Source organism: Clinocottus analis, unplaced genomic scaffold (assembly GCF_023055335.1).
Source record: "Clinocottus analis isolate CAN_PGR_092001 unplaced genomic scaffold, fCliAna1.0.p SCAF_16, whole genome shotgun sequence".
Classification (NCBI taxonomy): Eukaryota; Metazoa; Chordata; class Actinopteri; order Perciformes; family Cottidae; genus Clinocottus; species Clinocottus analis.
In genome coordinates this window covers 2,803,774-2,827,665 of record NW_027175887.1, presented here as the reverse complement: position 1 = coordinate 2,827,665, position 23,892 = coordinate 2,803,774, and the positions used below count along the sequence as shown (strand labels likewise).

Here is a 23,892-nt window from a genome sequence, read left to right as displayed (position 1 = left end):
GCTGGTTGGAGAATCTACAGAACGTCAGTAATCCCACATATTGAGAAAAGGATTGCGTATCTTCCGCTCTTGAATCTAAATTTGAATAAATTAAATACACTTTCACCAGCGAGAGACGTTCCCGCCACAAACACCATCTCGATCCAAGACCAAAATGGCAGAAGCTAACTTTTTGACTCCGTCAGGTCCATTCAGGCTGCCGTCACGATAGCCGCAGCATATTCAGCAGAACCGTCTTGTAATTAAATGAAGCTCGTCACAAGGTACCGGGGTGCGTAGACAAGCCATTAGCGCTCCCAATTATCATCTTGAGAAAGTGAAGCTGAAGGCAAACTTCACTTTATTTAGTCATTAAAAAAGGACCCTCACCCTGCAGTGACAGCACTGGCGTTATTAATTCAGTGCCAATCACTGATTAGCTGGGAGGTTGCAGACTAATCACTCGACAAAACCTGACGCTGAGGCCCAATCAGCAGCGTGACACCTGTGATTTAAATGTCATCACTCCTACATCGAGTTGTTGTCCTCGCTGGTTCAGAGGCGACATTTGCAACTGTGGGTGTTCCTTCCTCCCTCCCCTACCCAGCAGCTCGGGAGGGGATGCATGCGCCTGAAATAATTTTAATATGTACTGAATATTGAGCTTGCTTCTCAGAACGATGGATTTTCCCCCCAGCCACTGTGAGAAAAAGTCCTTGGATCAGCCGCTCCGCTCGGTCGATACGCAGCGTGTTGCGCTACCTTCCGGCTGTCACCGCGACGCGCCAGGTGTCAGCCGCAGCCCAGAATGCAGATCGACCTCGCAAAGATGGTCCTGAGTATGTGTTTTCAGAGTCTAGGGATTATCGTTTTGTCATAATGTTAAGGATTAAGGGGAAATTTGTAGGTAAAACGCTTTTCCACTAAAATATTTGCGAACATTTTAGTCCAGGGTCTAATGCAGCCCACTGCTGTCAGTATTTCCATCGCCATTTAAAAGACCTGGAGACTGAAAGGGGCTGCTGGTGGTCACACGTTAAACACAGACACAAGAGATACAACAGCAAAACAATATTTAAGAAAAAACAGGCCTACATTTACAGCTGCGATTAAACCAACAAATATGAATTAACAACAAAGTTGTGCACTCTGTGTCACACACACCGTTTATACAAAGCTGGAACACAAAATAAAAGATATCGTACAGTATTAAATCAACAGATTAGGAGTTACTCTTCATTGACTCTTCATTCGGCACTCGTGCGGTTGTATCAGAACGCGGCACTCAGGATTCTTCAAGGCTTTCACCTCTGCGGCTAAAATACACGTGGTCTCAATTTGCATTCAGCATACCTGCAGTATGTGAAGGGAGCATGTTTGTCATAAATATGTCTTGTGTGTGTGTGTGTGTGTGTGTGTGTGTGTGTGTGTGTGTGTGTGTGTACACACTAACCCCACAGGCCTCGTCAGGCAACATTAGGAATGTGGTGATTAGAAGGTTATGCAAGTCATACTCAATGATTGACAGCCGTGTGCCTCCACAGCACCGGACACCAATGAGAACGCCTCGAAAGACAGAAACTAAACAAAGCCGAGTGTCCCCACCTTGAAGAAGACTATTCTAGAGGCTTTTATAAACAAACACTTCCTGGGAGAAAATTGTCGCTAAGATGATGAAGGGTAGCTCAAATCTCAATGACAAGGCCCACCCCACCCCAGCGCTTTTGCTGGTTTATTTAAAGTTTGAGTCCCAATATCTGTTTGTTTTTTTTGCCCCAGATTCGTCCCTGCGATCCCAACAATACGCACGCCAAGTGTGAAGTGGATCACCACTAACGGTTCTCGGGACATGCAAAGGACAAGCATACAAACTCGCAGACGGATGGACAGAAATTCCACGCGTCATAGTTAAGATCGCCACCGGAGACAAAGACAGGCATGTAATTAGGCTTGGTCCCACTAGGACGATGTTTTTTTTTAAATTCATGAATGACGATTCAAACTGCATTCACAACCCGGTTCTAAAAAGCGGCCAATGAGCCACAACAAAGCCCCAAATAGCTGTAATCCTGGGGATCCGCTTTGGACATCGTAACCGATACGCCGTGCCTACGTTGTCGCTGCCACTTCTTTTGGCTGAGAAACAACCTCCGAGGATTCAAATTGGGTCATCGCGCTAATGTCTTCGCGCCAAGGCAGCGCCACCTTTGACTCCAAGCCGCCGACGGGTTCACCCGCCGGCCAGCTGTCAGCTGGCGTCTCGGCGCTCGAATCGATCATGCAGCATCCAACACAACAGGGAGAACGAGTCGGGACAATACGTTTTTTTGGAGGGGTTATTTTCGTAAGGGGGCTCGGATGGGAACAGGGGTTTGCTTGTTTCCCGGTCCGTCCCGTATTATCTGGGCCTCGCGCCAGATTCATCCGAAAACCTGCCCACAGCACCTCATGAGTTTGTGAATGGGGCCTGGAACACAACAACAGACGGCCAAACACGGATGCTGCGGGGCGGCTTCATTATTGCCCTTTCCAAAATGAGCCCGAGTGTTTGTTCGTGTTGTCAAAGCGGCGTCCCAATCATGCCTCATCGGAACGGGAGGCGAATAATGACGTGCTGGGATAAAACAAAGGGAGGGGATTTGCACACTTGTGTAACCAAAAAAAAAAGAGAGCCACTGATCAGCATGAAGATGTACACATGTGTTTACCTCACAGTGTGAGGAAGCAGCGGGATGGTATCTGCTTTTCATTTGGTCGGCGAGGTAAATGTCACCGAGGCTTTCGAAATGATGGATGGCTGCGCTGAGGTGTTTCACACGGGCACAGACGAGTCCTGGCATTTGTTCCAGGCCGAGCGAGACACTTGAGGGAATACGACGAATCCCTCCACAGCGGCAGACAAACGGCACGTCACCGGGGCCGATATCACCGGCAGATTTGATCTCCGGGCTGATATATAGGGACGTCTGTGGAAGTCGCCAACCGATTTCAAGGCATTGTGCGATTAAATCATGTCAATATATTATTAACAAAGTAGCATCTTTTTCTTTTTTACCAGAACAAGGTGATTTTTTCCAGGAGTTTTGGCCCACTGTGAGAAAAAAAAACACATGGTTGCTTTGCTACTAAAAACTAAACATGTCGATGGCGTGAAACTTTCGCAAAGTGCGCGAGGCAGTTAATCCACAAGAGCTGAGCTCCTTAGCGTTAGCCGTTAGCGTAAACAGAGGTCATGTCGAGTTACATTATGGTGTGTAAAGTACATTTTTTGGTCCAAATGTAGCACAACAAGAGAAGATGCTTCAAGAGTAGAGAACAACGATGGTCTAATAATGGTTTCGTGGCCAAAGACGATATGTATATAAAAAGGTTTGGACATCCCAGATGGAAACCTGGATGCGCCGGATACTCTGACGCACCGTTGGAGCTGAACAGTAATGATGCCGCCTGTTGGAAACGGCTGCATTCAGAATGAAGACGTGCCCCTCGAGGCCCCGAAGCGTTCATCCGTCGCTCTGATCTTGTGAAGGCAACGAGGCTGGAAATAAATCGCAACACTTTGTACAAATTATTCACCCATTGGATCCTTTTACTACGAGCGCTATGAAAAGGAGCAGGGATTATTTGGCAGAATACGGGAGCTCATGTGAATGACTCAAACAAAAATGCCCCCTGGCAAAAAAAAAACCCACAGCGTTTCTATTCAGAGATTTTGCTCAGAATACTGATGTGCTCTCTGGAGTTCTCTGTGAATAACATATAGATAACCTTCCGAGATCTTTATTTCTGCTGCTCGAAAAACAGAAAACGGAAATTTTTATTCCGACAGCGACATTTCAGTCGATACATAGTTTTCTACGCAGTCGGGCCCCTGGAGGGAAGCGAGTTCCCAACAGTGGTTTGAGCCTCTTGTTATTGCCGTATGATGAGGCACTCTGGATGAAAGTGCTGATCAATGTCATTCGCCTCCTACTCCTGGGTCTGGGAAGACTCATTGCTCGCAGACGAGTGCCTGCAGCATGAAGGACAGAGCGGCGTTTCTCAACTACTGGCCCGGGGGCCCTCTGCCGGCCTTCAATGCGCCATCCAGTGTGCCGTGGTGGGACTGACAATTCATTTGATTCAATGAAAAAATATATACTTTTTTTTTGGAAATATGTTTATATCTAAATGAGTTCATTCAGGTAATTCAAAAAAAAAAGAAGGAATAGCCGATTTTCATGAAATTCACCGTTATCTAGCTAAAGTTCCCTCGGATGCAGTCAAATGGATGTTTTTTTTTTTATGAAAAGGTGACACTGGAGACGAGTCGACGCCGGAAGCTGTTTCTGTTTTCAGAAACCGCCTCGTTAAAAGAAGAATAAAAAAGGACAAAAGGACGGCGCAGCGGGATGTTGCACATGCCGTTAGGGGCACTTAAAGGAGGCAGAGGAACCAGATTTTTCGCCCCCACAGATTATCTCTTCCAGATCAGTAAGCAGACTCATGGGCCAGTATCAGGATATTGTGACAGTTTGGGCAGTTTGCCGACGACAGCATCTTGGTGATTGGGACATGCAAGACCCCCAGTGTGGGTTTTAGGACAGACCCGAAGGTTTAAAAAAAAAAAAAAAAAAAAAAAATCCTGTCAGCAGAAGCAACCAGCACCACCTATAGTCTTCTAGAAGGATGCATCTGAGGACATTACAGCAGAGCAGAGCCAGAAGAGAGGGGGCAGTCAGAGTTGAACAGGAAGCGTCTCCATTAGCGGCCCATTAGAGGCGGTTGTTGGTAATTAAGTGTGGGCTCAGGGCCTTCAAGTCCACCATCACTCTCACCCCCTGCGCCACAGCTTTCTGACTAACAGTGTGACGAACCTAACCGAGGCCAAAGGGGCCGACGCTTTCTCTCCGTCTCTCTCGCCCTCTTATGACGGACAAATTGTTCAATGTCCAGGTGATTAGCACGGCCATTAGAGAGCAAGAGCCCCTTTTTCAACGGCTCTGGTCCATACACCCTGAAACCTTCTTGGCTAATAGTTTTTCACTGCCCGGGTGCTAATGTGCCTCAGAGGGAGTGCTCGCCTGCGTTGCAATTTTCTGTAAACTCCAGAAAAAGACAGATTAGATCAGAAGTCGATTTTATGTAGGTTAATGCATTTTCGGCCTCTGGGTGTGTTGCGTCATCATCGCATGTTCTGCGTTGGTCTCGCAGGCCAAAATTATTGATGCAGCATTTAAAAAGGACTCTATAATTTAAGAGGAAAGGGGGGAAGAGTTTGCATCTTGCAGTTCATGTTCAGTGGCTGTGAAAGGGGTTGAGCACCCACTGGGGTATAAAGGCATTCTGGTGCACGGATGTAAACTGCATCACAGATGAATTCATTAAATAAAGTAACCGCCTGCTGCGGTAAGAACTAAAAAAAAAAAAAAAACAGAAAATTTAATTAATAACAACTGAACCAGTAATTTCATGGTGTATCATAGTTTACACGGCATTCTTTCATTTTAATTTACAAGTTAATAACAAACTTTTTTTGGATATTCATTTCACGATGAACGCACTACTCCTTAGTGGGGGGTTGAATACGTATTACAAATTCCTCCATTTTGCTACATTGAGTATGAAATGTCGCACATCTAACAAATACTTTAGAGCGATATATGCTTCCCTTTATGAATGCATGTAATCTCACAGTAAATTGTTAACAGTTATTCTGCAAACTACTTTTATAATCTATTTAGCATATCAACTCTTCGTCGACGAAAGACACACAATTGCACAATTGTTGCTGTTTCAGTGCAGTGTTTTAATGCGATAATTCAAAATGCTCATAGAAACACGGCTACTGAGGAACCTCACCTCCTCTCCATCAAGCCGCTTTAAATGAGAATCTTGTTGTTGGTTCATTTCAAAGTGTGGAAGTACGTATGTTATGAGGTGGTTACTGAATTATCTTCATTAGATCGGCTTTACTTTCTTTTCTTTTGATTCATTTTCAACAAACGCAAAGTTACAAAAGATCTAAGAAACTAAAGTGTTCTTGTCCAAAAGTCAAACATTCAAACTCGTTTGTCAAGAACACATTTATATTAGGGTTAGGGTACTAGATGTACTTTCATAATGAAATAAACACATTTCATAAACTTTGTCACTTCATGGTTTGGTTCTTATATGTGTGTATGTATAAAATGTAGATGTTATGGCAATTCATGACGTATCGTTGTCCGCTTTGGTCCCGGGGACACAGGATTCGGTCCCCCTCGCGTCCCACTTTGAGTTGTAATCTTTCATAAAATGACGTGTTCAGGTTTGATATTTTTGCAAGACAGTGATCAAACATTTGTTAGATTTTCTCACCATGGCGTCGCACGCTAAAACTCAATGTGGAATATTCCAAAAAGTACAATCCGGCACGCCATGTTGTGCGCTCGCCATCAATTGCGGTTGCTCGCACGCATCCAGGTCCGTGTTGCACGCGAGTCAATCGGGGCAGCGAACACAGCCGCGGAGGCGCCGAGCGTGTGTTGTAAATTTGGATCAGGGGAGAACCCAAGAGCGTGAAAATAGTTCCGGGGCGGGGGAGAGACAGAGTTGTATCAAATCAAATTAGAGCCACCGTTGTGTCGCAATACGTCCCGTCACATCACATCAGGGCATCAAGAGCGTCTATCTGTGACTCCCGCCGCTGCTAATCTCTCCGCTCTGCTTTGCCCACATTGGCCCAGCAGGGGTAATAAGGGCATACAACCATTATCCATTGTCTCTGCATTTCTCTAACAGCGGGGGAGGTACCACTTTACAGTCCGCACACACACACACACACACACACACCTCTCGGGCTGCACTGGTAATTCAAAGACAGTGGGTACGGCGCGGTGGAGGAGGAGGAGGAGGAGGAGGAGGGGTGAGAACGAGGGTTATTTATATAACGGTACGATGTTCACAGCCTTTTTGCTAGAAAATTAGTGAGCTGTTATATCATAATTTTGAAATTCTATTTGTAAACAACTATAATTAAACGTTCGCTCCTCTGATCGACAGAATAAGATTTTAATGGAGCAAACGCATTTACAGAAGAATTCTGTTCAGACAGACGCTGTGATGTGAAAATTAATCTATAATATTTCAAATGGATATATTATGGGATTAAAATAGGCCCACTATCGAAGACGCATAGTTCTAATTTAATGCAATAACAGTAAGACGCAGCATAAAGAAAGAGGTGTAAGCGGCAAGAGAGTCTTGATACAAACACATGTTGACATGTAGAGTATTCGCAATTATTTTCAAGCACCAGTTAATCCAATTATTAGAGACGATAGAGAAAAAAAACATTATTACGCAACAGAATGAATGCAACGTACAATGTGTTGAGGTGTTAATTTAAAACTTTTATAAATGAGTTTGGGTTTTCCCCTGCAACCAATTTTGACACCAGTACTATGCCATTGTTTAAACCAAGACCTATTGGACGTGTGACGTTCACGTACCAAGATCAATGTAGCATTTGCGCTCAATGCTAACATGAGCATTCTTCATGTTTACTTTGAGCACATTCACAGTCTTATCTTTTGCTGTTGGCGCACCACCGTCGCGGGAAAAGAAAAAAAAAAGGGAATAATCACAGTCATGAGGGTTCAGCCTCTTAGAAAACATCAAATACTCTAATTAACTTTGTTCCAATTCACCCGAGAGTCGCTGAGATATTTCCGTCTGCGTGGTGGACGGACAGGAATGGAAATGGCTGGCCGTTCATGACTCACTTGCAGGATAATTAGATGCAGAAAATCAACCTTGTATTTGAAGACGAGGGGCCCCCAAGGTGCGTTCAGTGGATTACTACGACAGCGTTGTCATCGCACTTCAAAAACATGTCCGCCTGAGACGAGTAATAGACTTCTCCAAACGTTGAATAAGCGGCTGTCTGGGCATGTATCTCATTAAAGAGATCTACCTAAGACCTCCTCTATTGGACAGGCGCTTCCTGTCTGCTGGCGCTGGAGAACACCCCTTCGTCTTTCCCTGCTTTGTTGCTGTGTGCTGAGCGCTGCAGGCGTGACGCGATTACTCCACTGAAATAAACTGAAAAACGACAACAACCGTCGCTGTAGGGTTACTGGGATTGAGTGACTAGAGCCCGTTAACGTCCAAGACGTGTTCTTTACTCACACATTTCCTCTAGTTTTGCTCTATGCGGCCGTCTGCACCGGTTACGTGGCGGCCTGAGCCGCCGCTGGGTCTCGCGACTGTAACGGTGACCTGAAGCGTTTCCACGCGTCTGTTTTTCCCCCCCGAACAAATACGTACACACTGCATACACATATTTCTTACAGGAACTTCTAAGGTCCTGAGGAACGGGTTCACGGTGTTTATTCTCAGGTGTTTATTGCGTGTTTGTCAAGTAGCTGTATTCCTTTATCACTATTTGTATGTACGCGGGTTTTTTTTTTTTAACTAAAGCTTTCCACTGTGCCAATATAGACGGGACGAGCGGTAACCGGTTTGATTTTATGCCCAGAGGCTGAACCGGCATTTCTCATTGTGACACGCCTCACAAATCAAACAGTCGCCTACATCTGTCAACTTGTGTCAACCGTTAATTGCATTGGTAATAAGCAATATTGACAAAGTGATTAGCATAATAATATGTTAGTTTGTATACGGACTAATCGAGCCACTTTGAGTCTGTCGATAGCCGCACACTGTTAGCCGAAGATTAACTGTTAACAGACAAGAGAAGTGCCTTGCGAGCAGGTGCTGAAGAGGTTAAAGTGGGTGACGGGCCGCTGCAGCTGCAGCGCACAGGTCAAACCCATCATTCATCAACCGGCTGCAGCGTGTTTGAACAGCAGGCAACCGAAGCTGCACATCGGCCTAAAAAAGCGAGAGTTAGCAGCCGCGGTGTCGTGTTTATTGTCGTGGAAACTAGCAGGCAGTTTTCCCAGTGAGTCTCCACCGCATCATCAATCAGTGTGACAACTCCTCAACACACAAGCCAGGTTCCTGTGTCGAGCCTGCTCGCTACCATCTGATGTGGGTTCGCCCCGTAGACGATGTATAACAGCGGGACGGAGTCATCGTCACTAGTTCAGCGATTTTAGTCGACGCCATCTTGGATTACGACCATCGCCATGTTGTTGGTTAATTTTGCAGCTGATGAACGCATGTTACCAAGTTTGGAAACGTAGGAGTAATGTAGTGATGCCGTGTACAGTTAACTGGCCATAAAGTATACCCTGCTTTATTTATTGAGAATGTTTACTGAGGGACAATGTTTTCTCAAAGACTTCTATGCAGTCAGACTTTTTTAACTGATAGAATTAATGGGTACAAACTCCTATTGTTGGTTTACGGTTAAAAGTCATCCCTTGAGGTAAATACTTCAGCGGTGTCGCTTTTCACTCTGCTGCTTTTGAATCTCATTTTGGGTTTATTGGTTGTTTGGCAAACCAGCCACTACGCTCTCATTCGCAGGCTCCCTCAGTCTCTGCGCGTTGGACTCGAGGGCGGCAGCCGCGTTGCATTCACATGCGCTCGAGCGTTGAAGATGACCGGAAGATGAACCGACCTGGTGCGGTGACGATGGAGGCCGGTCCTGCTCGTTGACACAAACATCAGATGGCGGCACGTCCTCGTTTGAAATGGAAATCTTCCTGTGCCCGTCGGAAAGATCTGAATCGATGCAACGACAACAAAGATATGCTTTGAGTGGCATTGAAATAAATAAATATATATATATATATATATATATATATATATATATATATATATATATATATATATATATTTGTTTTCCACAAAATCAATACATTTCCAGTCAAAGAAGACTATTTAAAGCTGCTTATTGATCCTTCATTATCACTTTAAACTCACCAGGAGACACTGGCTCTTTCAGCCTCATATTATTCTGTAATAAATCACGTGAAGATGGAGAATGCACAGCTCTGTATGTGTGTGTGTCTTTGTTATACCGGTTAAGCTGATTTAGTTTAAATGAAAGGGGGAGAGAGAATCTACTCATGATCTGAATGTTCAGACTCTTTATAAGAAGGTCAACATGTGCCTCAGATCACATGGCTCTTATATCAGGGAGAATTTCCCAACGCGAATTGAACTTTTTCCCCCGGTCCTCCTCCGTAGCGGCCGGCTCTGACCCGCTGAAGCTGAAGTGAAAACTGAGAACGCGTCTAATCCGCTAACTGGCGAAACGCTGGGTGTTAATGATGCGGCGTGAGACCCGTGCCCGCTGGCCCGTGGGCAAAATCCTCAATCAGAACGTCTGAGTTATTTCAAAAAAACACTGCGGCGACCCGAAGCTAACCTTCACCGTCAGGCTACCTGTTATTTCCACTCCATTTAGCTCGTATGGAGAGTCTAGCCTGAGCTACTGGCACTTCCACATACATGTTACATGTCGCCGCCTCAGGCGCCTCCCCCCCGCCCCCTCACTCACATTTACTCTTCATACAGCACAAAACACTCATCTCTCTTCAGAGGCTTAGCAAAGCATTAAAAAGAGGCAACATTAAAGTCTTGTTCTGAACGGTTTGGTCTGTATTATGAGCTAAATAACTACCGTAATGTCATGTTCAGAGGTTAACGGCCATGAAAAATAAATAAAAAATGAACAGTATTGCAAATATGCGATTGAGAAAATGCATTAGACCCCAGCTCTATGTGAACACACAACACCGGCCGCATCCAACTTTGTGGATTTACATCTGGAACGTGACCTTCACCGCTGCCTGCCCCACACCTCCCTTCCCCCCCATTTCGGTGATCCTTCTATCGTGATCCTGATTCCCTCCACTGTGTCGCTCCCATCTTCCCCAGTCGACCCGCTCTCAGATGTTGACAACAGCAGGAAACCAGGGAAATACTCCTGGTGTGAGCTTTACTCCACAAGAATGCCTCCCCCCCTCCCCCGAGGAGAGAGCAGAAAGGCCTCGACCTCTGTGCAGAGGTTCATTCTGGGCGGTGAGTCGGTCTCTTTAATATAATCCCTGGACCACTTCCTGTTGTGGCCACTCCCGACGCCGGTTCCTCTCTCTGCAGGACACTGAGTGCATGTGCGTGTGTGTGTGTGTTGCACCACTACAATATTCTGTGTGTACTTTCTGAGAACATTTGTGCGAGTGTGTGTGATCGAGAATCCTCCCTGGAGGTGCTAGAGCTTGTTATAAAGTCTCTCTCTCATCCCGCCCAGGAAAGTTCTCTTTTTTTAAATTTTTCCTTTTATCCGCTGAAACAATACAAAGCCCTTGAGAGATTCCTCTGAAAGACAGAAAGAGAAGACTGTGCCTCTACAAAGATGGGGGGGGGGGGGGGGGGACAGAGTCGCTGAGGGCAAACATGTCACTGCTGATGGAGGCTATGGTGAGGATGTTTCCTTTTTTTTTTAGCTTTTGCCCTGGGAAACATCTGTACAGTCAACACTTTACTTTCTCTCAAGTTCTCAAGCTGTTCACACATCTTTGGGTCAGCAGTGTGGAGGGAGATCTCATCAGGCTGGAGGACAGAGGAGCGGCAGCGAGCCCACTCTACAAGGTCAAAGCCTCTTGGGTATCACCCAGAGTCCCCCAGTTGTAGCCCAGCAGACCGTACCAAGTGTGACACAGCAACAGGGGGCGGATTGAGATTTTGTACTTTAAAGATTTTGTGTGTAATTTTTTTATACTTCCGTTTGGTTCATCGTTAAAACTATTTATACTGAGAGACTAAATGTCCTGCTCGGTTTGTAGTTTAATTGGTATATAAACTGTATGTATAAAAATGACCAGTATAGACGTTCCTCTTTGCGGTCAGTCAGGTCTGTTCTCACCAACGTCATTATCCTAAATACCCTCCACACACATTCACTGGACATCCTGAACATGCACTCCCATCTCCCATCACACTCCATAACAGCAAGGTAAGGCGCAACATCAGCAGCGACCGACTCCTCCGTACCGTCTCCTTCATGCTCTATCACACAGCAGCGACGACAACAAACTGGGAAAACTACAGGCAACGCATTGCCAAACAAACCATGGACCCCGACTTCACTTCCTGCTAGTTGACCTATCTTTTTAACAAGTTTCCTTTTTTTTAAATCAAGGAGGATAACTCCCAGCTCGGCCCCCTCGGCAGCGGCGTCTGGGATGATGAGTGGATGAACAAACACATGATTGATGGAACCCGTTGACCCCCCACGGGCCCATCGCAGTATTTCAAACGCATGGAAACAGATTCAATGCATCATTCCTCGAGGTTGCAGCTAATTTGATCCGGAGTGTGAGTTAAATAAAGTGTGACACAAAGGACAATCAATTGGAGGGATTAGCGTCCCCCTTGAGTGTTGATACTGAAAACACTGCGAGTGCTCCGCTTTGCCCCGTGAGACCCAAACATTGAAACTTAAAGCTGCACGAATGTATTTTTTCTTATATTTGTTTTTAGCAAAAAACGTGTGATGTGAAAAGAATAGCACAAGGTGACCAAGCTAAAACTTTAATCACATCCAAGCAGCCAACCCCCCCCACCTCTTAAAGCCCTATAATTACTTCCTTGCAAGAGGTAGACAGCTGGAAGCAATAGCTGTTAAAACGCTAATAGCCAGGTTTATGTTTCCCCAAGACAGATTCCAGTCCCCTCTGCTGTGTTCCAGACTTTAATATCGTTAAGGTCCTTGGCCGGTTGTCAAGATTATGGGCCCTGTTCAAATCCTTTTTACATTTTGCTGCCTTCATCCCACGTTACTGACGGACCCAGAAGCTAGCGATGTGGTGAGCAGGGCTCGCTTCGCCCATCTAAATGTTTCAGTAGGAGAGTACTCCATCGGGGACGAGAGGAACACTGTCCTTACATTACATTACCATTTACAGTCTGTCTCTCACTTTTCTTTTTTTATAGACCCTTTTACAGTAAATGTGAGCACACAAAAGCGGCCTCTATAAACACAAAAGTATTTTTGATACATGCACTTTAAGAGCTTTATGCTACATGCGAAGTTTCACAATGCTATTTGACAGAGTTTACTCGCTCCACTTTATGTGGTTAATTCGCGTCATTTGCTTTTTCGCGGCAGAGCGGGGGCGTGGCTTTTCTCCGTGGCTTTGCAAACGCTTTTGGTGTGAGCGCAGCCTTAGAGCTTTTTTCCCGCGGTTAATGAGTGACCGCGTTAAGCCGAACATGTTCAAAGTTGCTCGTCGTGACAGCAGCTGCAGAAAATATAGAGGAACGAATGTGCAAAATATTATTTCAACAAAATCACAAACTCATCCGTGTTCATCACCTGCAACCATTCTGCGTCAGTTCCCCTGAGCGACGCCGACGCATCGGGATTAAAGTCGCTACTCGACACCGTCGCTCGCTAAACTGAAACCCGGTCGCTCTGAAACCGTCTTCCCTCCCTCAGGAGCATCAACTTGCAACAACCGGACATTGTTGTGTGTCCATGGGCCATCATGTGCACGCGTGCTGTAGACGACGTCGCCTTTTATAAGCACCTATATATAGCAACACTAGAGCTACTTCAAAACTTTTTTTTTTTCTTCCTCCATTTCCGTGTCGACTAAAGCAGCCGACGTCACCACGAACGGAGCCAACAGTGAAACATGTGAAACATTTTTGAAACTCAAGCAGACCTCCAGCTTCACAGACGACTCAGGCTCAGGACAGAGCGTGGAGGAAAAAAGCGTAACAAGATAAGCTCCGGGACAAACAGTTGGTTTCGAGCAGGAACTGTTCCACTTTGTCTTTGATAAAGGAACAAGTGTGAAAATTGCACTTTCCCCAACCTGATTACAATTTTTAAAGTCATGTTTTGAGAACATATTGCTCTAAAAGACATTACATATTCAAACTCAAACTCAATCAAAGCACCGTGCCGTGGGCCGACAAGGACACTGTGATTCTCAGCCTCGGACTTAAGACCTTCTTTAAAAGTCATTTCCTGTCCTGATGGAGGGAGAACTTGTGTTTAATTTTCTGTGTGGGAGACGGTGCTCCACCCTAATAGAGGCTGTATTCATCAAAGACGTTCTTCGCCTCTTGGAAAAAGAACAGAACATTCTGAAGCAGCACGGAGAAGCCCAGAGGCTACTGTGTGTGTGTGTGTGTGTGTGTGTGTGTGTGTGTGTGTGTGTGTGTGTGTGTGTGTGTGTGTGTGTGTGTGTGTGTGTGTGTGTGTGTGTGTGTGTGCGTAAGAGCTGCCCTGCCGGTTTGCTGTTGTACTCTGTACTCACAGGTAATATGTACACTATGTACTATGTACAGGCGGTAACTTATTTTTCTCCATTCCCTCAAACATTACAGATGCAATCAGAGTCTGTCCTCGTCTTCCATTTTATGTATGTCCTGCACATACAGGACAGCGACGTAAAGTTGCCGCCGTGAGCAGCTCAAACGGTTCCTCTGTCGACTTGTCTTTAAAATTAATTGATTAGTTGGTCATTTGTTAAAGTGTCAGAAAAACAGGGGTGAAAAATAGGTGAACTTCCCAGAGCCGAGGACGATGTTTTCTGAGAATCCTTCAAGTGTCATCTCGGAAAAATGTTTGGAGGGGGTGTTTTCACAGTGATATACAGATATTATACAGGTGTGACCTGTTTAACTTCCCAACACGGGCTCTAAGAAGCTTCATTAAACGACAAAAAAAATACAAAATTAAAGAGATTTTTGTATTGAAAAAAAATGAATTATTATCTTTTATTTTCTAAACTTTGGAATTGTGTTTTTTTTTTTTTGTGCAAATAACGACTATAACAAAAATAAAAGGATAACATTTGAAATTTTTGACAGTGTCTGCTTGAGCGGTTGGAATAAACAGAAAAAAAGGTGTGGTTACCGGGTCATGAGACCTAGAAAAAGGCTGTTGAGTTCTTAAAATGTATTTTTCTTGTATGTGGGTGAGTGGAAGACAATCACACAGCATTAAATTAGTGTGCAAACTCTAGTATTCTGCAGATCTGGCCCACATGACAGACGACTCCTCCTCCATGTCTGTGACGTCAGCGGGCCGTGGGAGCTCGAGGGACCTGCCTCCACGGCCCCGGTTATGTAACCGATTTCCCTCAGACAGAGGCAGGCTGAGAGGAGGGTGGGGGTTGAGAGACTGGTTTTCTTCCTGCCCTCTCTCTTAAACCCCTCCCTCTGCTCGCTATACATTAAGCCTCAACCTCAGAAAACCAGGACGCTGCCTTACAGCAGCGTGCTATGGGAAAAAGGGGGGGGGGGGCGAGGAGGGTGTTAGCGACGGACGTCAAAAGAGGTCATGTCTGGCTGCAGGCAGAGATTATGGCTTTGGATGTATATATACATACATGCATGGAGTATTTTTACATGGACTTTCTTTGGGTGCCATTAATGCAAGCAAAGGATCTTAGTGGAATCCTGACAGTTGGCATATGCCTTCTGAATAGATATAAATTGTTGTTGTTTTTTTGCATGATTTCAGTCATTAGGAGTTATTTTGTTTTCTGTCATTGCGTGTTATGCATATATATGTTTTAAAATTCACTCAGACAAATTGCCTATCTTCCAAGAGACGGATTTGAGGGAATGAAACTCGTGTAGACGAAGGGATCTTCGGAAAAGTCGCTGAAAAAAAAAGACATACTCGCAAAAATCTAAAACTGGGTTACAAGGAGAAACTCTTGTAAACAAGCCAGAGAGCTTCCTGGGTAATTGTATGTAGGCCTCCGCGCTCCAGGGAAATATTATTTTATGAAAAGCATCGCACGAGCGTTTTGGGAATTAATGACATAGGATTTGAAGACTCAAAATGAAAGGATTCAGGATCAGACTGGCTTACAAATAAAAACCTGTGAGATGTGAAGACGCAGAGGAAACCTTTGCTGTTGCCGTGTCGCATGGACATTTTTGTTCATGTTTTTTTTTTTTTAAGTGACCACCGGATGTTCAAACGTACTCTCTGATGTTCTCTCTCTCTGACTGCCACCTACCTTAAACCAAGGGCGTCTCGATCTGCAGCTCTGGGCCCAAAACCAGTCATAGAACCTCTGATGTGGATCCGCCGATGAAGACGATGACTCTGCCCTCAACCTGGAAAATGTTTTAAAGAATATAATGAATAAAAAAAACTCACAACAACCTTCCTTCTCCTAACTGTACTTAAAATAAAAACACTCTCACATACACTGTATTTATTGCAACACACGTGACACCACGCCTCAGCCGATGGGAGCAGCTATAGGCTGGGAACCACATTTTAAGATTTCATGCCTTCCCTTCAGAAACACATGCACGATTCATTCCAAAGTCTGCGGGAGCATTTCAAACATACACTTTGGCACACATAGTTGGGTTTTTTTGCGCACGCACGCACACACACACACACACACACACGCACACACACACACACACACACACACACAGAGAGACCTAGTTGGCTATGCCACAGCAGAGGAATGCGGCCGCGCGCTATCATCGGGAGTGCCACGCACATATAGAAGCACACATACATGGCAGCCTATGTGCTGCCTATATGTTGGCACAAAGCCACGTCTCTCTGTAGCTTCGCGATTTCTCTCCGGATAAACGCGTCTCGCGCGCCCCCGCCGCGTCGGGACAGCGAGAAGGAGGTGTTGGTGTTGGTGTTGGTGGGGGTGGACAGGTTTCTCGGTTGGCAACGACGCCCGTAGTTTTCGGACCCCAACCCGAGCACTGCGGAGCCCTTACCTGACCCAGGTGCATCGACATAACGACGGCAAACAAAAAAAAAGGGGGTTGAGCACATGGCAGCCAAACAGGTTCAAGCTCGCAGCGGTGGTTTCTCAAAGGGGCGCGCGGAGGTGAGGCGTTAAAAACAGACCCGCTGCGGGACGGTGACCGGGGGCTGGTTGGCGTTAACCTATATGTACAGTACAGTGCAGCGCAGCGCACGGGTTGACATGAGGACAGCGCTCACGTTGCACCGCCGCCCCGTAAAGACGCCGCTGTACATTGCGCTATAGTGCGAAGGCAGAAAATAACTGACACACTCACCAATGCTGGACTTGTGATATGAAGCCGCCTCCCGTGCCGTCAACATAAAGCCCGTGAAACCAGGAACAGACGGATTAACACGTGAGGGGAAAGAGAGAGACAGGAGGAAGAAAAAAAAAAAAGAAAAGAGCCGAACAATATACGTAGAGATATAAGCGAGTCCAGCCGGCGGACCGTCTCGAGCGGCGTAGCTAACGCTCCTCCCGGTGTTAGCCCCCCGGTTCAGTCCGCTACCAGGTGCGAGGAGACGGGAGCGCCGTGTCTGTCAGGGACCGCCAAAGCCATGGCCACGGTCTGCAAGGGGGGAACTCTCTCTCTACGGCGTTTATTAGCTTTCTGTGCTGTGTGCTCGGTCCTCCTCCTCCCCCTCCTGCCTGTACAGTACGGGTGAATGCGGGTCAGGGGACGCGGAGCTGTCGGTTCGTTGCCAGGCTGCGCAGCGCCCTCTACCGGCTCGAGACGGTAACCATGGTGGGGGGTTGCATAATCCCGCGAGCCCGAGAGAATTAAAGGGGAATGTCTCTCCCGTTAAACGGCGACGTTTAAAGGCAAACTAAGTGGTGGGGGGAAGAAAATTACATAGAAGAACTGCATGTGTGTACTACGGGTGCTGCACTTTATTTGATTATTGTATTTTTATGCTACTTTACTTTAGAACAAGTAGGCCATTTATTCCAACAGATACAACACATATTGCAATCTTGCTTATATCTCTTATGTCACATATACAACACATATCGCTAAAGTATTGTTATAACATATGATGCGTTGTTCTAGATCAAGTACAAGTCATCTCCACATACGTTACAGATTTATAATGCACCATTTTTATCACATTATTATTGTTATTATAACAATACATAAAATAGTACCCTGAAAGAGCAATGTTTACTTTTGACGCTTTAACCTTAATCCAACCAACTGGGGACCCCAGATATAGCATATCCTATCTCACAAGTGCTTTATTCTATCATTCCACGACTTCATCCATCGATGTGTTCTTAATTACTTCCTGTTTTTAAATAGTAGTCCTGAGGCGGACCTCTGCAGTTTTTTAACCGATGGATCTGAAAATATCGAGCTCCCTTTTGCTTTGGGTCTTGATTCAAAGTACCACCACTAGTCATGTTGGAGGCGACTGACACAGATGCGTTGAAATATTTCCTCATGTTGTGTTGTTATGTCGTGCAATGCTCTGCAGCGCCCCCCAGAGGGCAGACGCTGAACCAGGTGTTGACCAGGAAGTGTCGCTTCTGCAGGGATGTTTGTTCACCTGTTTGCTTCCTGGTCCTGGGTGCAGGCTGGCTCCAATGATCTCCTTCTGCAGCTGTTGACTCAATAAGGAGCTATGCGTTGTACCTTTTACTTTAAATACTGTTTGTTATTTGTATCTACAAATATGTATGTATTCATGCTTTACAGACGTCTAATATGTATCTATAAACTGATCATATTATATGTCTGTAAAGCATGAATATGCAAGTCACCGGTGACTGTCAAATACATGTAGAGGGGTAAAAAGTGCAATATTGCACTCTAAAACGTTGTGTAAAATATGGCATGAAATGGAAATACTCAAGTAAAGTGCAAGTACTTTAAAGTTGTACTTGAGTAAATGCACATAAGTTACTTCTTACAGCTAATAATCAATGATATTGTTGTATTGGTCGACGGACCCACCCGTCCATCGATCCATCAATAAATACAAGAAATGAGACCAATTGTGAGTTTCCTTTTCCTGTGCATCTGTGCCTTTTATTGCAATAATACATCTGCATGTTGATATATATATTTACACACACACACTCACACACACACATACACACTCACATCATCAATGGTCAGAACAAAACAAGAACTTTGGACGATAAGCACCAAACACATGACATGAGAAAAAAAAAGAAGAAAAAAAACCCACGAATAAACCACACACTGTCTAAAACATAGATTCAAATATACACACTAAAACACACACATGCGCACACTCAAAAGCATGTTCTTTCACTCGCTCACACACACACACACACACGCACGCTCCGACACACTCGACACATGCAGCGTTTGATTCCCCACTCACATGCACATGGAAATAATATTGGGTTCCCACGCGGAACCGCCGAGATAAGTACTAAAGAGTTTTTTTGTTGGTTTTGTATCTCGTCGATGCAACAAGGGAAGAATATCTTTTATTTTTAGAAATCTTGAACACTGATGATGTTGTAGCTACAATAGCTTGACTGAACCGAACCGCACACAACACAGACAGACGGGCCAACAATCCGACATTTACTCTCACTATTACAGTAACCCAGCAAAGTCAACATCTCTGGAGGAATAAGGAAGAAGAAACGTTCTGATATATCGTTTAAATTATTTTGTCTATATATACTATGTACAGAACATGAACGAGTTACATACTGTAGATTTGAAGGGTTTACATTTACACATGGACCAGCTTTTTTTTTTCTTCTTTTCTTTTTTAACTTACAGCCACTACATATTCACGAAAAGCCTCTCATAGATTCAAATCTTAAATATTCAAACGCCTCGGGGATTTGTGTCCAGTGTACTGTTTGTTCTGATTGTTGGTTGTGAGGATACATATCGTACTATCATCAGCAGGACGGGGGAGATATGCAACGAATACAACAAATACTACAGCTGAAAACATACATGGCTTTTTTTTTTGTTGTTGTCATTTTTCCGCACGATGCACAAAAAAAGCACTTTTCTTTTTTCTTTACAATCATCTATTCCAATTTCTTTACAGATAACAGATTTTTAACAGTACGACTTCCAGTAGTTTGCTGTGATATGTCAATAAGTAAACTTGTGATACAGAGATATTGCCTACGGAAGGAAACATGCTTAGAAGAAGAGGACTCGTGTGTTCCCCTCTTTGACCAGGTGGGTATTTAAGTAGGTGGACGGATGGACGGACAAGAGAGCGACCTCTTCTCTTTCTCCTCCTCTTCCTCATCTTGTGTCGTGTGGCGAGATGTTTGCTTCATTCCTCCGGCCCTTCTATTCGTAGAAGCTGCGGTCACTAAAAAGCAGAAGTGTTGGTTCAGTTTCTCTCCACAATAGACTCCTTTTACTAGAGGGCCGCTTTTTACAACCCTCGACAAACTCCAGTGTACTCACGCAACACCAGCACAACGCAGGGCGGTGTCCTGAGCAAAATAAAATACGACGAGCAGGATTAAACCGGCTATAAAACAAGAAGAGAGCAGCAACATAACACCATCGCTCAATGATCTTTTGAGATTAATGCACTCTTTATTCTGTGTACCCGTGATGGCCATAATGCCGTGGTGAGCCTCAATCCTCACACAAACCATCCAAAAATACACTTTAAAAGATTGCATTGGCTTCCACTCCAGCCATGGCCGGATGGTTAGAGTTGCCCCAGCTATTTGTAAACGCAGTACGGCAAAGTGTGTGTCGTTGTAGACATGGGAAAGATTCCCATGTTACTGAATTGCAACAAGTTTGGGACAACTCAAGACGGTTGTGTGATTACAGACAGCGGAGACAACAGGAAACTCATAAGTACGACAACCTGGAGCTACCTGGAGATCATTTTGAAGCATTCTGATCAAATACCAGGTTGACAATTTTAAATATAACCTCAAATTTACTCCCACATGTAAATGGGTTATATTATAGCAAGCTAACTGTCAGTGAATTGAGTGACACATGAAACACTTGGCAGTTATTGGATATACATAATAAGTAACAACTAATCTCTACAAATTGTAGAGATTGTAGAGCAGAGTGTGCTTTTGTGTGGTTTGTGTGGTGCCGGCCATTTATCAACTAGTCATGCGTTAATCTCCATTCAGTAAACACTCAATTAGCTTGTAAGTACGCTAAGTTTGAATATATGAAGAGCTGGTGCGAGCGACTCCTGAAACCTGTACCGAAAGAAGCAGGACTGAAAATTATGTTTAATATATGAAAACTAAAACATGCTAACAACATGCTGGATGGAACTGCTCATGTTCAGAAATGAATGCAATTGTGCTTTAATGCTCATTGCCAGTACCAGTAAAAAATCAAAATTATGACGGATGAGTAAAAAATTCAATGCCTGCATGACATTTGAAATGTCATGTTACATAAACTCAACCAAAGTTATGAATGATAACGTCAACTGTAGAGGCCGATATATACTAAGTGAGACACACGCAGGGCACAAAATTCCATGTAGGAATCCATGTTGCTATCGAAAGAGACGTGAAGATAGCGGGGAAAAGAGCTGGTTAAAGACAAGTGAGACTATTGATCTTAAGAAGATACGAGTAAGAAATAAAAAGCACTGGTTCTCTGCCAAATACGGCCAGTGGTTTAACTGATGCGACCTTTTTTTCAGTCTGATAGCTGTGATGGCTACCGTTAGCTAATGTTAGCAAACGTTAGCAAGCGTTACATAGCTAATTCTGATAATACTGATAATACTGAGTCATGTGCTAATTCTTCTCTCTTATAAATGTTAAATAATAGACTAAGACAGAAATTCTGCAGATTTATTTGTGGAACAAAATAAAATCTCCTAACCCAGTTGAACACCATAAACAGTTACTTTATGCTGCAATCATCAAGCGGAAAGGAAACAAAGGTGTGAATGCTAATCTAGCGGCTAACTAACAAGCTACAGGTGTTGTGCTCCTAATCTATCAGGCACCAGTCTCATTGCTTTGCTGATGGCCTTACCAGTGCACAGCAAGACCGACCAACAGCTTTAAATTCGGATTTGATCGCCTTCGTTCAACCTGGTGATTGCAAAAGTAAAGCTGTTAAAGTCAGGAGTTGGTGCCTTTTCTGCCATGTTTATACTGCTGTGTGTGTGTGTGCCGTTTAAATATGCAAGATTCCTTTGTCTTCATTAATATTAATATGTGTTCTTATGTCTGACATTACTGAGCCGTGTTCAAAGTACATTCGGCCACTGGTGTTTTATAGAAATAACACTACACATAATAGTCTAAAGAGAACAAGCTGACAGGCTGAAACAAGGAGTAACGTAAAAATGAATGGAGATGAGGAGAAAAGAAGAGGGTTTAAGTTGATGGAAGTTGATGGTAAGCGATGGAAATGGTTGCTGCAGAGCGGTTGTACTCACGCCCCCTCAATTTTGAGCAGAGACAGGAACTTGGTCACTCTGTAATCCGGCTCCATCTAGAGAACGAGAGAGAGAGAGTGAAGAGTCTGGACGATACAAACAACCGACAGTAGCTTCATCTGACTGTGGGCACAAGTCTGCTGGTTAGCTTAGCTTAGCATGAAGTGAAAAACAGCTGGAAACAGCTGGCTTTGCTCCATTTGTATCCCAAAAGGGAGAAAAGTCTTAACATCCTTAACAACAACAAAACTATTAAAAAATATACATTCATAAACCGGCACGCAACTCCCTCAATGAGATTTAAACAGATGTTTTGATTTATTTCCAATGTTGTGTAAAGCGGCCATCATTGACTTCAATTCATCAAGACTTTTCTCTATTTTTGCTTGTCCTTTCACTGCCGAGGCATTTAAGGAAAACAACGTTTTTGTAAAGAATTATATGTAACATGGGGTGAGTCCTCGACACACAAAGGGTAATTTAGTGGCTGACATATACCTTCAAGGCAACAAAACACAGCCTCTCTAAAACTCACTAAATGTTGTAACTATTGTTGTTTTTCATCCATTAAGAAAGAGTGCTAATGGAGTGCAATGTCCTGTTTTATTCCTTTTGTCTTCAGTTGTCCATTTTCTAACGCCATCACACGTCACACGTCACACAATTCTCTGCTTCGGTGTTCGTCCTTCACCTGCAGTGACATCTCGATGAGCACGAGGAGCTTCTTGATGCCGATCCACACTCGCTTCCCTTTGAGCTGATGTGCGATGCTGGCCCGCTCTTTATCTGTGAAGCTCCCCAGCAGCTGCAAAGACAACAACGGCATTAGATCTTCAACACTACCTTCAAAACCTACAACCGAGAAACTAAACAGAAAAAGGAGCGATGGTAATTTTTTCCCCCCCCGCACAAAGGAAACTGAGTCGTTTCTTTTCAAGGTTGTGTGCATTAATGTGTGCTCTTGAGAGTGGGGGGATGGTAATGCAGCACAGCTACATCCGCCAAGAGGAACCAGTTATTTTGAGCGGGCTCTTCTCATCCCTAATCGTCGTGTCCATGTTCGGGCGGACGTCCATGAGCATCTTCACCTTTCAGGCACTCAAACGCGTTGACGACATCAAAGGAAATGCCTGTGATCGCGCGCATGTTCGTTCGTACCTCCAAAGCCTCGACGAGTTGCTCCCCGGTAGAGATGTTGGGGATGTGGATGGTGGTGCTGAAGGCGTCCAGCATCTCCATCTCCTGCAGCACGTCCTTCCTGCTGGTGGTGCCGATGATCAGCAGCTTCCGGCCCTGCGGGAGGAGCGGACGCTTGGGTTTTGTCCTGTGTTAATCACAGCGCATGACAAATTTGCCTGCCAACTTTTACGTGACGGGCGGTGATTGATTATTCATTTATTTCAGCAGATTTATTCAGGTTATGCTTGGGTCAATCTGAGATAAACAAATATACTGTTCCCAGCTTTTGTTGATCTAATTAAAAAGAACATCCAGCTAAATTGAATTATGCGTTGATGCGAGTAAAGCAATAAAAGAAAAGGAGCACAGAAACAGGAAATACCAACGTGAAAAGGAAAAACTGAAAATAAGATAATAAGGGCCAACATTTTGTTATCGCCTTATTATTAATAAATAGACAGCTGTCACATCTGTCCTTTAATTATGAAGCGAAAGCCAGCAGCCACTTGGACTAGCTTAGCATTAAGAGCAGCAACATGGAGGGAAACGTCTCGCTAGGCGAGTGCGCCATGCCAAGAAATGTATGAGGCACAAACGACAACGTGTCTGGAGTACACTTTGTCCACAAAGCTACTCGGCTA

At 44.6% G+C, this 23,892-nt stretch overlaps 2 protein-coding genes across 5 annotated transcripts in view; both read right to left on the bottom strand.

Moving 5' to 3' along the window:
- The window catches only part of LOC137786342 (thyroid hormone receptor alpha), a 73,306-nt gene extending 55,934 nt beyond the window's left edge, over window positions 1-17,372 (bottom strand). The window contains exons 1-3 of one of the 2 annotated variants that reach the window (XM_068578166.1): window positions 16,948-17,372; window positions 15,906-16,005; window positions 9,530-9,633 (exon numbers count right to left, since the gene is read on the bottom strand). The gene's annotated coding sequence lies outside the window, so the exon portion shown is untranslated. The remainder of the gene's footprint in view (window positions 1-9,529; window positions 9,634-15,905; window positions 16,006-16,947) is intronic. The other variant, XM_068578167.1, reaches the window with a different exon arrangement.
- A 1,289-nt stretch (window positions 17,373-18,661) lies between these two features.
- Window positions 18,662-23,892, bottom strand: part of LOC137786612 (vesicle-fusing ATPase) — a 30,013-nt gene continuing 24,782 nt past the window's right edge. For 2 of the 3 annotated variants that reach the window (XM_068578606.1, XM_068578608.1), the window contains 5 exons: window positions 23,231-23,365; window positions 22,764-22,877; window positions 22,073-22,128; window positions 21,664-21,722; window positions 18,662-19,993 (listed from right to left, as the gene is read on the bottom strand). In XM_068578606.1, the coding sequence (XP_068434707.1) occupies window positions 21,692-21,722; window positions 22,073-22,128; window positions 22,764-22,877; window positions 23,231-23,365 (336 nt within the window). In that variant the 3' untranslated portion in view covers window positions 18,662-19,993; window positions 21,664-21,691. The remainder of the gene's footprint in view (window positions 19,994-21,663; window positions 21,723-22,072; window positions 22,129-22,763; window positions 22,878-23,230; window positions 23,366-23,892) is intronic. The other variant, XM_068578607.1, reaches the window with a different exon arrangement.